This window comes from Phodopus roborovskii, unplaced genomic scaffold (genome assembly GCF_943737965.1).
Source record: "Phodopus roborovskii unplaced genomic scaffold, PHOROB, whole genome shotgun sequence".
Lineage (NCBI taxonomy): Eukaryota > Metazoa > Chordata > Mammalia > Rodentia > Cricetidae > Phodopus > Phodopus roborovskii.
The window spans coordinates 44,260,408-44,274,967 of NW_026126433.1; the positions used below are offsets into that span (position 1 = coordinate 44,260,408).

At 37.9% G+C, this 14,560-nt stretch overlaps 1 protein-coding gene across 1 annotated transcript; it reads left to right on the forward strand.

Annotated features, from left to right (window-relative positions):
• The first annotated feature begins 13,260 nt into the window (after positions 1 to 13,260).
• Positions 13,261 to 14,226, forward strand: LOC127223295 (olfactory receptor 6K2). Its single transcript, XM_051185772.1, has one exon. It carries the CDS (start codon positions 13,261 to 13,263, stop codon positions 14,224 to 14,226), a length of 966 nt encoding a protein of 321 aa, XP_051041729.1.
• Positions 14,227 to 14,560: the final 334 nt, after the last annotated feature.

A 14,560-nucleotide genomic window follows, 5' to 3' on the forward strand; every position in this document is an offset into this window, starting at 1 on the left:
GGGTCGTTTATGTAAACTACCATATCATCTGCAAATACTGACAGTTTGACTTCTTCCTTTCCAATTTGATTCCCCTTGATCTCCTTTTGTTGTTTTATTGCTTTAGCTAGAACTTCAAGTACAATATTGAAGAGATATGGAGAGAGAGGGCAGCCTTGTCTTGTTCCTGATTTTAGAGGAATCACCTTAAGCTTCTCTCCATTCAGTTTGATGTTGGCTGTCGGTTTACTGTATATTGCTCTTATTATGTTTAGGTATGTTCCTGTTATCCCTGATCTCTCCAAGTCCTTTATCATGAAAGGTTGTTGAATATTTTTCAAAAGCCTTTTCAGCATCTAGTGAGATGATCATGTGGTTTTTCCTTTTCAGTTTGTTTTTTTGGTGGATCACATTGACATATTTTTGTATGTTGAACCATCCCTGCAACCCAGGGATGAAGCCTACTTGGTCATGATGGATGATTTCTCTGATGTGTTCTTAGATTCGATTTGCCAGTATTTTATTGAGTATTTTTTCATCAGTGTTCATGAGCGATATTGGTCTGTAGTTCTCTTTGTTACTTGAGTCTTTGTGTGTCTTGGGTACCAAAGTGATTATGGCCTCATAAAAAGATTTTGGTAATGAACCTTCTGTTTCTATTGTGTGGAACAATTTGAGGAGTATTGGTATTAGCTCTTCCTTGAATTTCTGGTAGAATTCTGCACTGAAGCCATCTGGCCCTGGGCTTTGATTACTGCTTCTATTTCATTAGGGGTTATAGGTCTATTTAATTTGTTTATTTGTTCTTGATTTAATATTAGTAAGTGATAGTTATTCAGGAATTTGTCCATATCCTTTGAATTTTCAAATTTTGTGGAGTACAGGTTTTCAAAGTATGTCCTGAAATTTGGATTTCTTCTGTGTCCATTGATATGCCCCTCCTTTTTTCTGATTTTGTTAATTTGTATGTTCTGACTCTGCTTTTTAGTTAATTTGCCTATCTTGTTGATTTTCTTGAAAACACCAACTCTTTGTTGCATTGAATTTTTTGTATTGTTTTCCTGGTTTCTACTTTATTGGTTTCAGCCCTCAAATTGATTATTTCCTGGCATCTACTCCTCAGAGTGAGTTTACTTCTTTTTGTTTTAAGGCTTTCAGGTGTGCTGTTACTTCTCTAATGTGATTTTCCTCCATTTTCTTCATATGGGCACTCAGCGCAATGAACTTCCCTCGTAACAGTGCTTTCATGGTGTCCCATAAGTTCAGGTATGCTGTGTCCTCATTCTCCTTGAATTCTAGGAAGTCCTTCATTTCTTTCTTTATTTCTTCTTTGACCCAGGTATGGTGCAATTATGCATCGTTCAGTTTCCATGAATTTGTAGGTTTTCTGCAATTTGTGTTGTTGTTGAATTCCAACTTTAAAGCATGGTGGTCTGATAAGACACACAGAACTATTTTTGTATTTGTTGAAGTTTGTTATGTTGCCTAGTATGTGGTTGATTTTTGAGAAGGTTCTATGTAGAGCAGAGAAAAGGTATATTGTTTTGTGTTTGGATGGAATGTTTCATAGATGTCTGTTAAACCCAATTGAGACATAACTTCTATTAGTTCTTTTGTTTCTTTGTTAAGTTTCTGACTTGTCTAGTGGTAAGAGTGGGGTGTTGAAGTCTTCCACTATTAAGTGTGTGAGGTTTTATGTGAGCTTTGGGTTTTAGTAGCATTTCTGTTAGGAATGTGGGTGCCTTTGTATTTGGAGCATAGATGTTCAGTATTGAGACTTTGTGCTGAGGGATTTGTCCTGTGATGAATACAAAATGACCATCTTCATTTCTTGATTGATTTTGGTTTGAAGTATAACTTGTTAGATATTAGGATAGCCACATCTGTTTGCTTTTAGGGTCCATTTAATTGAAAGATCTTTTCCCAGCCCTTTACTCTGAAGCAATGTCTGTCCTTGAAGCTTAGATATGTTTCTTGTATGCAGCAGAAGGATGGATTCTGTCTTTGTATCCATTCTGTTAGCCTGTGTCTTTTTATAGGCAAGTTAAGACCATTAATGTTGAGGTAAAGTAAGGACTATTGATTGTTAATGCTTGTTTGTTTTATATTTGTGGTTGGCAGTGGTACTGTGAATATATTTGTCCTACTTTACCCTTGGATTCTGGTGAAGTGGGATTATCTATTGCCTATATCTTTGTGAGTGTAGTTAACTTCCTTGGGTTGGAGTTTGCCTTCCAATACTTTCTATAGGGCTGGATTTGTAGATACATATTGTTAAAATACATATGGCTTTGTAATTGAATATCTTGTTTTCTCTATCTATAGTGATTGAAAGTTTTGTTGGGTATAGTAGCCTGGCCTGGCATCCATGGACTCTTAGTACTTGTAGAACAATTATCCAGAACCTTCTGGCCTTGAGAGTTTCCATGGTGAAGTCAGGTGTAATTTTGATAGGTCTGCCTTTATATGTTACCTGGCCTTTTTCTTTTGCTGCTCTTAATATTCTTTCTTTATTCTGTATGTTAGGTGTTTTGATTATTATGTGTCGAGGGGTCTTTCTTCTTTGGTCCAGTCTATTTGGTATTTGATATGCTTCCTGTACTTTCATGGGCATGTCCTTCTTGAGATTGGCAAAGTTTTCTTCAATGATTTTGTTGAATATGTTTTCTGCACCTTTGAGCTGGGCTTCCTCACCTTCCTCTATGCCTATTATTCTTAAGTTTGGTCTAAGATTCCCTAGATTCTGGTGGTGTCATGCTTGTCTTTCTATTGTTAGATGTTTTCTTGTATTGCTGTCTTCCCATCGCTTCTTCCAGTAGGTGCACGTGGGGTCTCTCTCTCTCTCTCTCTCTCTCTCTCTCCCCTGGTGGGCTTAGATAGGTCAGAAGTTTGATGTCTGTAGCTCTGTGTGGTTCAAGCTATCTAGGAGGTCTCTCCTCAGGCAGGGGCCAGGGATGGGGGTCAAAGATCAGGCTCCAGTAGAGGCCCAGCAATGGGGGTCAAAGATCCTGCAGGCAGGAACTCAGTATGGTCCCAAGGGGACAGGGGGATCTCTGGAAGGGCAGTGGGGGTCTGAGATCAGGCAGGTGGGGTTTCATGGTGGTTCCTAGTGGATAGGCAGGTCTAGTGTACTCAGCCTCTCATGGTTTTCTGATAATTTTTTAATATAATTCATTATGTATTGTATTCAATTTATTGATGATACTTGTCAGAAAAAGCAATCTTAATATTTCCCTATTTATTCTTTCAAAAAAAGAAGAAGAAAGAACTAAAAAAAGAGAAGAAAAAACCTAACAATTATAGCACCCTTACATGGCAGGGTTTTTGTTGTTGTTGCTTTTAACGCTCCTAGTGCCATACATAATATAGAATGGCTTTTTCAATCATAACAGCAATGGGGAAGGGAGTGTTCATCAGAATCTATAATGATCCCACTAACTCTCCTTGACCTGAAGATCTGATGAACAGAAACCACAGAGTGTCTGCCAAGTGACTTCAGGAGGAAAGTGTTTTCTCTCTATTATGGAGGGAATAGAAACTTGGTAGAGCTCAAATTCCCTTTAGAATATTTCCAAGGATGATTACAAGAACTTTTTAAAGATGTTGAAAGAAGATACACAGAGATACAAAGGAATTGAGGGAAACAACATGACTTTATTTGACATAGGTGAATTTGGGGCTGCTGAGGTCAGGGGTGTGTATTTTATTTCTTTTACTTGAAATAGGGCTCTCAGTAACTGAATGCTGAGAGTTCAAATAGTGAGAACTTTGGGGGTGTGGAATTTGAAACTTGGTTGGAATTTCATCTTTGGAGCTGTAGGTTCTGTAGAATACATGAGAAATAGCAGTCACTTGTTCATCCTTCACTCAGTTTCATGAGTGAAAATGATGACACTGGCCCTTCCCACAGATAGCATTTGCAGAATTCTTCTGTTTTAATTGTGCTTTTAAGTCCAAATAAAATGTTTTTATTACAAAAGAATCTATTTCCAAGTGCCTAGGGTCTATCAAAAATAAACTGTTCCTCAATAGAATCTAGTGATGTGTGTGTGTGTGTGTGTGTGTGTGTGTGTGTGTGTGTGTGTGTGTATCATGAACTGCAGTGACCGTGTAAGAATTATGACTATCTGGATGATGCATGTGCAAAATAAACCAAGAAGGGTGTGTGTGTGTATGTGTGTGTGTGTTTAAAAATGCAGAGGAGATGATAGTAGCCTTCTTGTGAGAGACAAGAGCTGAATTGAAAGGAGGATAGATCAGAGTTGGCAAGGTAAACAAGCATGAGCAAAGGGACATCCTAGGCAGAAAGCTAAAAGTCACTAAAGCTCTAGAGTATATCGTGGTGAAATGTGAAACCATCACAGTGAAATATGAAACAGTTAAGATGGAGACTATTATATAGATGTTTTAAAAGCTTCAGATTTGGGATAATGGGAAACTATGGAAGAGTATTTTCTTCAACAGAAAATGTGTATTGACCAGATTTTAAGGATCAAGATTCCTGTGTTCCTGTAGACATGTAGAATGAGTAATGAACATGACTTTGAATGCATAAAAGTACAAAACAGTGATTTAAATAACAAATCATCTGAAAAACTTCCCTACAGAAAGATAGAAAATGCAGGAATGATGGTTTAGATTAAATCAATAATAAAACCCTTCAAAGAGTAGTAGGCTGCTATGTCTGATTCAAAAGTATAATCATAAGGACTTGGATTTCTATCACTTTTACTATGACAAAGATACATAAGGCAGAATGGTTTCTGAAGGGCAAAAAGGAGCAAAACTACTTAACAAATGATTGAGGAAGGAACACAATCTAAAGCAGACATAGTTAACATAATTCTCTCAGGTATCTTGTCTGTAAAGGAAATAAATATCAATAATGAGTTCTTTTGTAAATTAACTCATTTGAAAAACAGGGCTCAACACAAGTAGTTTTCATTCACAGTGGAAAATATGAGACTCAGCGAACTTGCAGAGATCTGCCTATCTCTGTGGGTCCACTCTGAGTACCCTCTGGCAAGATCCTTAACCCCCAAAGCAGGGCCTTGCTAAAGAAAGAGACCTCAGCTGGAGAGTGCCAGCTTCCAGTGAGATCCGACTATCCTACAGAAACTTCCCAAGTATCAGCTCAGCCTTTGTCCTCTTCTGCCAGCTATTGGCTAGAGGTGAGCCAGAGGTGAGCCTGGGCCTAATTGGGGCTGCCTCTCCCCTACAACCTGCCCCCCCCAACTCCCGGGGTTGGCCCTTGATCCAGCTGCTCCTGTGTCCTGTCCCCATCGAGAGCACCCTTGGAGCTCTGATACACCCCCACCCATTCCCACAGTGAGCCTGCCCCCCTATCCTGTGCCCTACCCTGCCCACTGTCCCCCTGCTACTCTGGTTAAGCACTGGGACAGAGGGTGGAGCCAACAGTCCACCCTACTTCGGGGACTTCTCAGAGAAACTCTGAACAAAGGAGACCTGCCTATCCACACAGGACCACCCATAATTCCCACCTGCTTGGTCTCTGACCCCCACCTCTAGTCCTCTCTGCTGGAGTCCCGGACCCCTCCCAGAGACCTGCCTATTTCTGCAGGACCACTCTGAGAATAGGAATAGTCCCAGTACCTTATTAGACCACCATGCTTTAAAATTGGAATTCAACAACAACAACACAAATAGCAGAAAACCTGCAAACTCATAGAAATTGAACAATGTGCAATTGCACCACACCTGGGTCAAAGAAGAAATAAAGAAAGAAATTAAGGACTTTCTAATATTCAACGAGAATGAGGACACAACATACCTGAACTTATGGGACACCTTGAAAGCAGTGCTACGAAGGAAGTTCATTGCACTAAAACAGAGGATTGTCACATAAGAGAATTAACAGTGCAACTGAAAGCCTTAGAACAGAGAGAAACAAACTCACGCTGTAGGACTAGACACCAGGAAATAATCAACTTGAGGGCTGAAATCAACAAAATAGAAGCCAGGAAAACAATACAAAAAATCAATGCAACGAAGAGTTGTTTTTTTTTTTTTTTTTTTTTTTTTTTGAGAAAATCAAAAAGTTAGACAAATCTTTATCCAAATTAATGAAAGAAGAGAGAGAAAATGCAAATTAACAATATCAGAAACGAAAAGGGGAACATAACAACGAACACAGAGGAAATCCAGACAATTTTCAGGTCATACTTTGAAAATCTGTATTCCACAAAAATTGAAAATTCAAAGGAAATGGACAAATTTCTGGATTACCATCACTTACCAAAATTAAATCAAGAACAGACAAACAACTTAAATAGACCTATAATCCCTAATGAAATAGAAGCAGTGGTCAAAAGCCTCCCAACCAAACAAAGCCCAGGGCCAGATGGCTTCAGTGCAGAATTCTACCAGACATTCAAGGAAGAATTAATACCACTACTCCTCAAACTATTCCACAAGAGAGAAACAGAAGGTTCATTGCCAAACTCTTTTTTATAAGCCACAATAACCTTGGTACCCAAGCCTCACAAAGACACAACTAAGAAAGAAAACTACAGACCAATATCCCTGATGAACATTGATGCAAAAATACTCAATAAAATACAAGAATACATCAGAGAAATCATCCATCATGACCAAGTAGGCTTCATCCCTGGATTGCAGGGATGGTTTAACATATGAAAATCTAGCAATGTGATCCACCATATAAACAAACTGAAAAAGAAAAACCATATGATCATCTCCCTAGATGCTGAAAAAGCCTTCGACAAAATTCAACACTCTTTCATGATAAAGGTCTTGGAGAGATCAGGGATAACAGGAACATACCTAAACATAATAAGAGCAATACACAGCAAACCAACTGCTTATATCAAACTGAATGGAGAGAAACTTAAGCAGATTCCTCTAAAATCAGGAACAAGATAAGGCTGCCCTCTCTCTCCATATCTCTTCAATACTGTACTGGAAGTTCTAGCTAATGCTATAAGACAACAAAAGGAGATCAAGGGGATCCAAATTGGAAAGGACTAAGTCAAACTGTCTCTATTCGCAGATGATATGATAGTTTACATAAGAGACCCAATAAACTCTACCAGGGAACTCCTACAGCTGATGAACACCTTCAAAAAACTAGCAGGATACAAGAGAAACTAAAAAAAAGTCAGTAGCCCTACTTTATTCAGATGACAAAGAGGCAGAGAACGAAATCAGAGAAACATCACTTTTTACAATAGCCACAAGCAACATAAAGTATCTTGAGGTAAGGTTTACCAAACAAGTGAAAGACCTATATAATAAGAACTTTGTGGCTTTAAAGAAAGAAAATATACAAGATACCAGAAAATGGAAAGATCTCCAATGCTCTTGGATAGGTAGAATAAACATAGTAAAAAATGGCAATCTTTCCAAAAGCACTCTACAGATTCAATGCAATCCCCATTAAAATCCCACCACAATTCTTAACTGACCTTGAAAGGATAATAATCAACTTTATATGGAAAAACAAAAGACCCAGGATAGCCAAAACAACCCGATACAATAAAAGAACTTCAGGAGGCATCACCTTTCCTGACTTTAAGCTCTATTACAGAGCTATAGTTCTGAAAACAGCCTGGTATTGGCACAAAAATAGACAGATAGACCAATGGAATTGAATTGAATATCCTGATATTAATCCACACACCTATGAACACCTGATTTTCGACAAAACAGCTAAAATTATACAATGGGGCAAGGACAGCATCTTCAACAAATGGTGCTGGCACAATTGGATGAGGGTGTGTAGAAGACTGCAGATAGTCCCATGTCTGTCGCCATGCACAAAACTCAAGTCCAAATGGATAGAAGACCTCAACATCAATCCAGCCACACTGAACCTCTTAGAAGAGAAAGTAAGTATTCCTAACTGGGCTCAATCTTCCTGGTAGCATGTGTTTTCCTTTCCTCCCCCTCGTTTTCTCCTACTTCTCTCTCCAAACTTAGAGTTTGCCAAAGATGATCAAGATTGTGTCTGAGGAAGGAGAGAACAACACAGACAATGCCAATGATGAGGAGACACTTAAGTATGTAGTGGGCTTTAGAGATTTCATCTGATTATTTCTTTACCTAGACACTCGTCCAATATAAGAACTATACTAGATACTGTTAAATTCCTGGAGAAGTGAGCACATTCTGTTTCTCCCCATGTCTTTCCTGTGCTTATTCATTCATATGACCCTAGACCTGACTCTACTTTCATTTTCCTTGATGTTAATTTTATTGTTATTTATTTTGTAATTTATAATGAAAATTTAGCAATATATTAATATTTATTCTGTTTATTTTTGATAATTTTATTATACCATTTTTGGTTTTTTACTTTGATGTATCTTTATGGCAATAATGTACCATATTTTTTTTAAAAATCAACCATAGTTGCTTCCTTGTATACAAAGGAAATCTCATTTAGTTGTAGCAGCTGAGAACAACTTTTAGTTGTTATCTCCCATTAGTACCCTGTGGGACTTTTCAACATGGTGTAACAATGTAATTGTGTGAATAGGACTTGGTCTTTGGAACATGTCCTTTCAAAAAATGGCGTAATAATCTTTATATTTTTTTTTTTACTATGGAGGATACTGACAATATCTTTATGAGAAACCTGACTCTTTGAGCTTTTTTTCTCAAAATTAAAAAAAAAATCCCTTATTAAATCAGCAATCTGGAGGTGAAAAGGTGTCTATATATTTCATTAATCTTATAATGTTTGAAAATCTAAAAGAATGGTGTGTGCATGGTGTATTACAATTTATAAATGTCAAATGTCATAATTTATGGATTTTTCAGTAAATTTAAAATGCAACTAGTAGATTTCCCATATATGTCATTATGTACATAATTAAGCATCATATAATACAATGTTAGGTGTTTTTAACGAAATCTTTCTTAAAGTAAATAGACTATTTGTTTTATAGAGTCTCAGAAAACAAAGACAATGCCAAAAATATCCCGGTCTTAACTTTAAATTTTGCTTTGAGAACAACATTTTAAGATGGGAAGGATTATGGCAGATACTGGTGACTTACCAGCTAATTCCAACAGTGGAAATGGCATTTGATGTTTTCATTTGTAGCAGTCTTTGCCCCTCTGTCTTAAGGGGTCTCATCGCTGAGATGTAATAAGGAATATCCTAGAGCTTTGGGAGTAACTATTTCTGTCTCCTAGCAATTATTTCTTATATGACATACTACTCAAAGACAAAAATTTAAGTTGTTTTCCTAAAATGAAGGGTTTGTTTTGTTTTTTTGTTTGGTGTTTTTTTTTTTTGCCTTTTGTTTTGTTTTGTTTTTTTAAATAAGTGCATATACCATATCACAGGGCAGGAGATATTCCAGAGGAAAATAACTTCAACTAATTTTGTGGAAGTTGGTACTATAATTTAAATAGTCTTATTAAGTCATTATATGACATTATTAATAAGCTTTAGTCTTTGGGAATTTTCCTGACTTCAAGGCACAAATGATGTAAGGCAAAAGAAAATCAACACTATTGCCTTAAATTTCAATAAGCAGTAAGTAGGTAAAATATCCAAATGGCCAATTGATTTTTCTAACTGAGCTGACTGGCCTAGGAAAAAGCAAAAGTAAGCCCAGCCCTTCCAGCTCCCTACTTCATTGTCCCACAGATCTCCCCTCCTTCATGCTTCAAACATTACTCAAATCTTCATTTTGACTCATTAAAATATCGACACCATTAGGAGAGGCACGGAAAGTAGGGCAAAAATAAATAAAAGAAGAAGAGTAAATTGATTCTCATGTCAAGAACTGAAAAGCCAATTTGAAATGAATTGAAGATCCTTGGACCTGAGATTCTCCAAATTACTAGCCTGAGATGTTTTTCCCAGTTGAAGCCATTATGGGGATGATTGTTTTCCTACTAAGCTTGAGTCATTTATGTACAATTCCCAAGAGAATCAATCATTTTACCCATATTTAAGAAACAAAAAAGGGGAGAATAAAAGGAGGAAAGAGCCACAAAGAGATTCAAATGTATTATATCAGTGACTGATGAAAGAAATTACCTTTAGATAGAGGACTTAGGGTGGAAGCATTGTCAAGGAAGTTAATTCTCCTGTGACAGTTAGATACCTCAACATGCATCAAAGGAGTCTTCATTCATATTTATTCTGACTTGAACCCCAACAGCAGCAAGGTCAGTGGATTCACTATTTGGATGGGTGATGGAAGAAATATGGAGAAAAGACAACACACCCACAATACTAATGGCCAATGCCACCAGAAATGTAAATGCTGTGAGTAGCACCTTTGGGATAGCTTTTATGAAAGAGTATTCTAGACTGAGTCAGTACAACATAGAAAGGTTTGAATTGGTAGATTTCACTATGCAAAGAACCATTTTAAATTTAACATAGATAGGCCCTGAGATTGATTTCTGACATGTTTCAAGAATGGTTCCATAATTATATGTGCTTTCCAGTCATGCTTTGGAAGTTGATGTCACTGGCAATTGTGCTAGACTCATCACTAATGAAATCTGGATAAGGGTAATATAATTCAATGGATAAGCATAAGTATTGCTGCTTTTGGTACAGGATTTCCTCATACATTCTGTGGCTCCATGGCATGAATTTAGAGATCACAGAAAGGTCTGGGTCTACTTAGAAGTTTCTTTCTTGAGCAAGTGTGTGATTCACGTTGTAGAACCATGTTCTGAGGGCAATAATTAGATGTACTGGCTACAGTTGAGAACATCAAGATTTATATTTTTTGAAAAATCAAAGAAACTTGAAAGGTATTTTTAAATTTTTAAATTAAAATTAACTGATATATATATATCAGTAACAGAGTAAAGTAAGCAGCAATGTAAATGTAAAAGCTATAAGAGATACATAAACTTGCTTAGAAAAAAAAGAGCAGAGATTGAAAGAAAAATATGAACAGGGTATTTCTGAAAAGAGAGACTCTTCTTACAGATGTTTAGAAACTAGAAAATATAAGTTACATGGATGAAATAATAGTCCCTTCTCTAAACCGAATTTGTTAAGTAGTAAGTTCCTATAGCAACAGGAGATAAAGCAACTTTTATTTCTACAGAAAATAAGAACTAATTTTACTAAAGAGTTAAAGGAAAATGATACAGTTATTATATGCAAACAAGAAGTTCGATGGGACTTAATCACATAATCTGGAGTTCATAGATAGTGAAAATAAAAGATTTCTAACACAGTAAGAAAAATTAAATTAGCTGTAATCTGACAATTGATGTGATTTGGAAACTAGTGAAAGATAGTCATAAAATGAGTATGGCTGGCATATATAGGAATAAAAATAAGAAAGTAGTGAGGAACCTAATTGAATGCTGATACTAAGGTCATGTAGTCATGCACCAGCTTTTTAGGGAGAATCTTTTAAAAAAGAAAGTTAACTTTCCACTAGTCTGAGAACGAGAAGGCTGAAGTCAAGGGTTTACACAGTTGTTTTCTTCGGAAGCCTTTCTGCTTGGTTGATAAGTGCCTGTCTTTCTCAGAGTCTTTCTTGGTGTTTCCATTGAAAATGTCCAAATTTTTTCTTACTGAAACACCAGTCAGTAGACTCAACCCTAATCGCTTTATTTTGACTCAATTGCATCCTTGGACGCTGTGTGTGAAAATGCAGACATGCCCTGAGAGGTCCTGAGGCCTAGGAACTCAACATGTGCTTTCCAAGAGGGACTGTCTCATGACACAATAAGTGGCCCTAAACCCTGGCTGAAGGTAAAGCTTCTGAGTGGGAAGTCAATATGGGGTCAAGAGAGTGGTTCAGAACAAGGATTTATAAAGTATTGTTAATTTAGAGGAACAAAGGGAAATTGGGAATCTTGAAAGAATGAAATGTTGAAATAAAATGACTCTTCTGTGTGAAATGGAATAGGGATGAGAAGAACAGAATAGTGACTTATCCATATACTTGGGAAGTGAAAGGGAACATCTAAGAGAGAAACCTGAATAGGGTAGTCTCAACAGGCTGGTGACTACTGGGCATTGAGCACCTGGCATTCAGAGGTGAGTGGAAACCAGTATGGAAACATGAAAGTAAATGATTTATTAGAAGAGATTGGAGAATTAGAAAGACTTACCCAAGGCACTAGAAAACAAACTTTATATAAAGAAAAAAAAAGTCTAAACAGAGATGCATTGTTCTCCAAGTTAACATATTTGATACTGAAAGAAAAATAAATCAGTAGAAAAGGTAAAAGAAATCATTATGAGAGTAAACTAAACTAAGAGGATGCCCTGTACTGTGTTGTGTTCTAATTAGAGTCCCTTGCACTCTACACCCTTGCCTTCCCACTGTGCCTCACAAAATTAAAAGGGCAAGCCTGCCCTTGCAGCTTAACAAAGTCTGTTTTCACAGTGTCATTTTATCAAAGATTGCTGATACAAAACACCTTCTGGTCTCTCTTAAATAAGAGCTGACAAAGTGATAGGAGGGAGAAGGGCAGTACATCATTTAAAGAACAAACAAATACACTGTTCTAAGTATACACATATGAAGAGGTGGTGAACTAATTAGAAGAAAGGGCAGAAGATGGGTATAAATCCCCAGTGATGGCTTATTATTATCCCTCAGATGCCTGTTTGTTTTCTAACAAGAGCGTGAATCCCTGTAACAGTGACAAGGGAGATGGGGAGGAACTGAGAGGAATACGGAGAGGGAAAACTAATCACAATACACTGTACGGAAACACACACACACACACACACACACACACACACACACACACACACACACACACACACAAAACAAAACATTTCACATCATGCTCCAAGAGTCTGACGAACTGAGTCAAAAGAAAAAAAAAAACTTGTTTGAGAATCAGTAAGGTTAGAGAATTCAGGAATGAGCATCATTTTCATTCCTGTTTCTTCAAGTCCCCTTCCAGATATCTAAACATGATGATCTTCAAATATGGTTTACTAACCAGTGGATAAACATCAACTGAAAACTTTTAGGTTCTATCTCAGATCTCCTGAAGAAAACTTACTTAAGGGAACCGGTAATCTGAGTTTCGACAGACGGCTAAACTGAGGACTTGAGAATTACTAAGTCTAAATATGGGTTGTGTTTTCTATTTTTTTCCCTTATGACAAGCTTAGTTGAAATCCAGAGCAGAATGCATATGATTTCATTATTCATCCCTTTTCATCTACAGCCATAGTGCAGGTGTCCTCTGAAAGACTGGCTCTTGGTTAAGTGTGTTTCCCCTCAGAACTATAATACACACTTGCTAAAAAGCTCGAGTGTGCAAGGAATTGTTGACTTAGAGATGGAGTTCTCCAATTGGACCACTACTCAGGAGTTCATTTTTTCTGCTTTCCCTTGCTCCTGGGGCCGTTCTGTCATCTGCTTCATCCCGCTGCTCTTCATCTACACTTTCATTATTGCTGGGAACCTGGTTATCATCACAGTGGTCCAGCGGAACGTGCACCTCCACACACCCATGTACTTCTTTATCAGTGCTCTTTCCTTCCTGGAAATTTGGTACACCACAGCCACCATCCCAAAGATGCTCTCTAGCCTGCTTAGTGAACGAAGGAGTATTACCTTGAATGGTTGTGTCCTGCAGATGTATTTCTTCCACTCCACAGGCATCAGCGAGGTTTGTCTCTTGACAGCTATGGCCTTTGATCGCTACCTGGCCATCTGCAGCCCTCTCCATTATCCCACCATCATGACTCCCAGGCTGTGTGCCCAATTGACCCTAGGTTGCTGTGTCTGCGGCTTTCTCACACCCCTCCCTGAGATTGCTTGGATTTCTACACTGCCTTTCTGTGGCTCCAATCACCTGGAGCACATCTTCTGTGACTTCCTACCAGTCCTGCGCCTGGCCTGCACAGACACCCACACCATCATCATGATCCAGGTGGTGGATATTGTGCATGCTGCTGAGATAATTACAGCAGTGATGCTCATTTTCATGTCCTATGTTGGTATCGTGGCTGTGATTCTGCGCATTCGTTCAGCTGAAGGCCGCCGCAAAGCATTTTCCACGTGTGTCTCCCACCTAACGGTCTTTTTGCTTTTCTTTGGCAGTGTGGCTCTCATGTATCTCCGCTTCTCTGCTACCTACTCCTTGTTCTGGGACACTGCCATTGCTTTGGCCTTTGCCGTTCTATCCCCATTCTTCAATCCCATCATCTATAGTCTCAGGAACAAAGAGATAAAAGCAGCCATAAAAAAGCACATGGGTCTAATGAACATCTTAATTCATAAGAGCAGAAACCTCACATAACCTCTCTTTTTTGGCAGGCGCATTGACTCTCTTTCATTCTCACCTCTCAGAAATCTTTTTAATTAACCTTAATTGAAACTTGTTTCCCAAATGTCCCTGACCCATGAAGTTTACAACTAGCTAAATTAAATTTATTTTCTTATGTGTTCATGTGTATGTGTACATGTATTGGGAATGCATGTGTTCATGTGTGACAAGTCCAGAAATCGACATTAGACTTCTTCTTCAATTATTTCCTCACCTTAATATCTGAGACAGGGTCTCTCATTGCATCAAACTTGCTGAACTGGTTAGCCAGCAAGACGAAGTAGGTCCATTGTTTCCACATGACAGT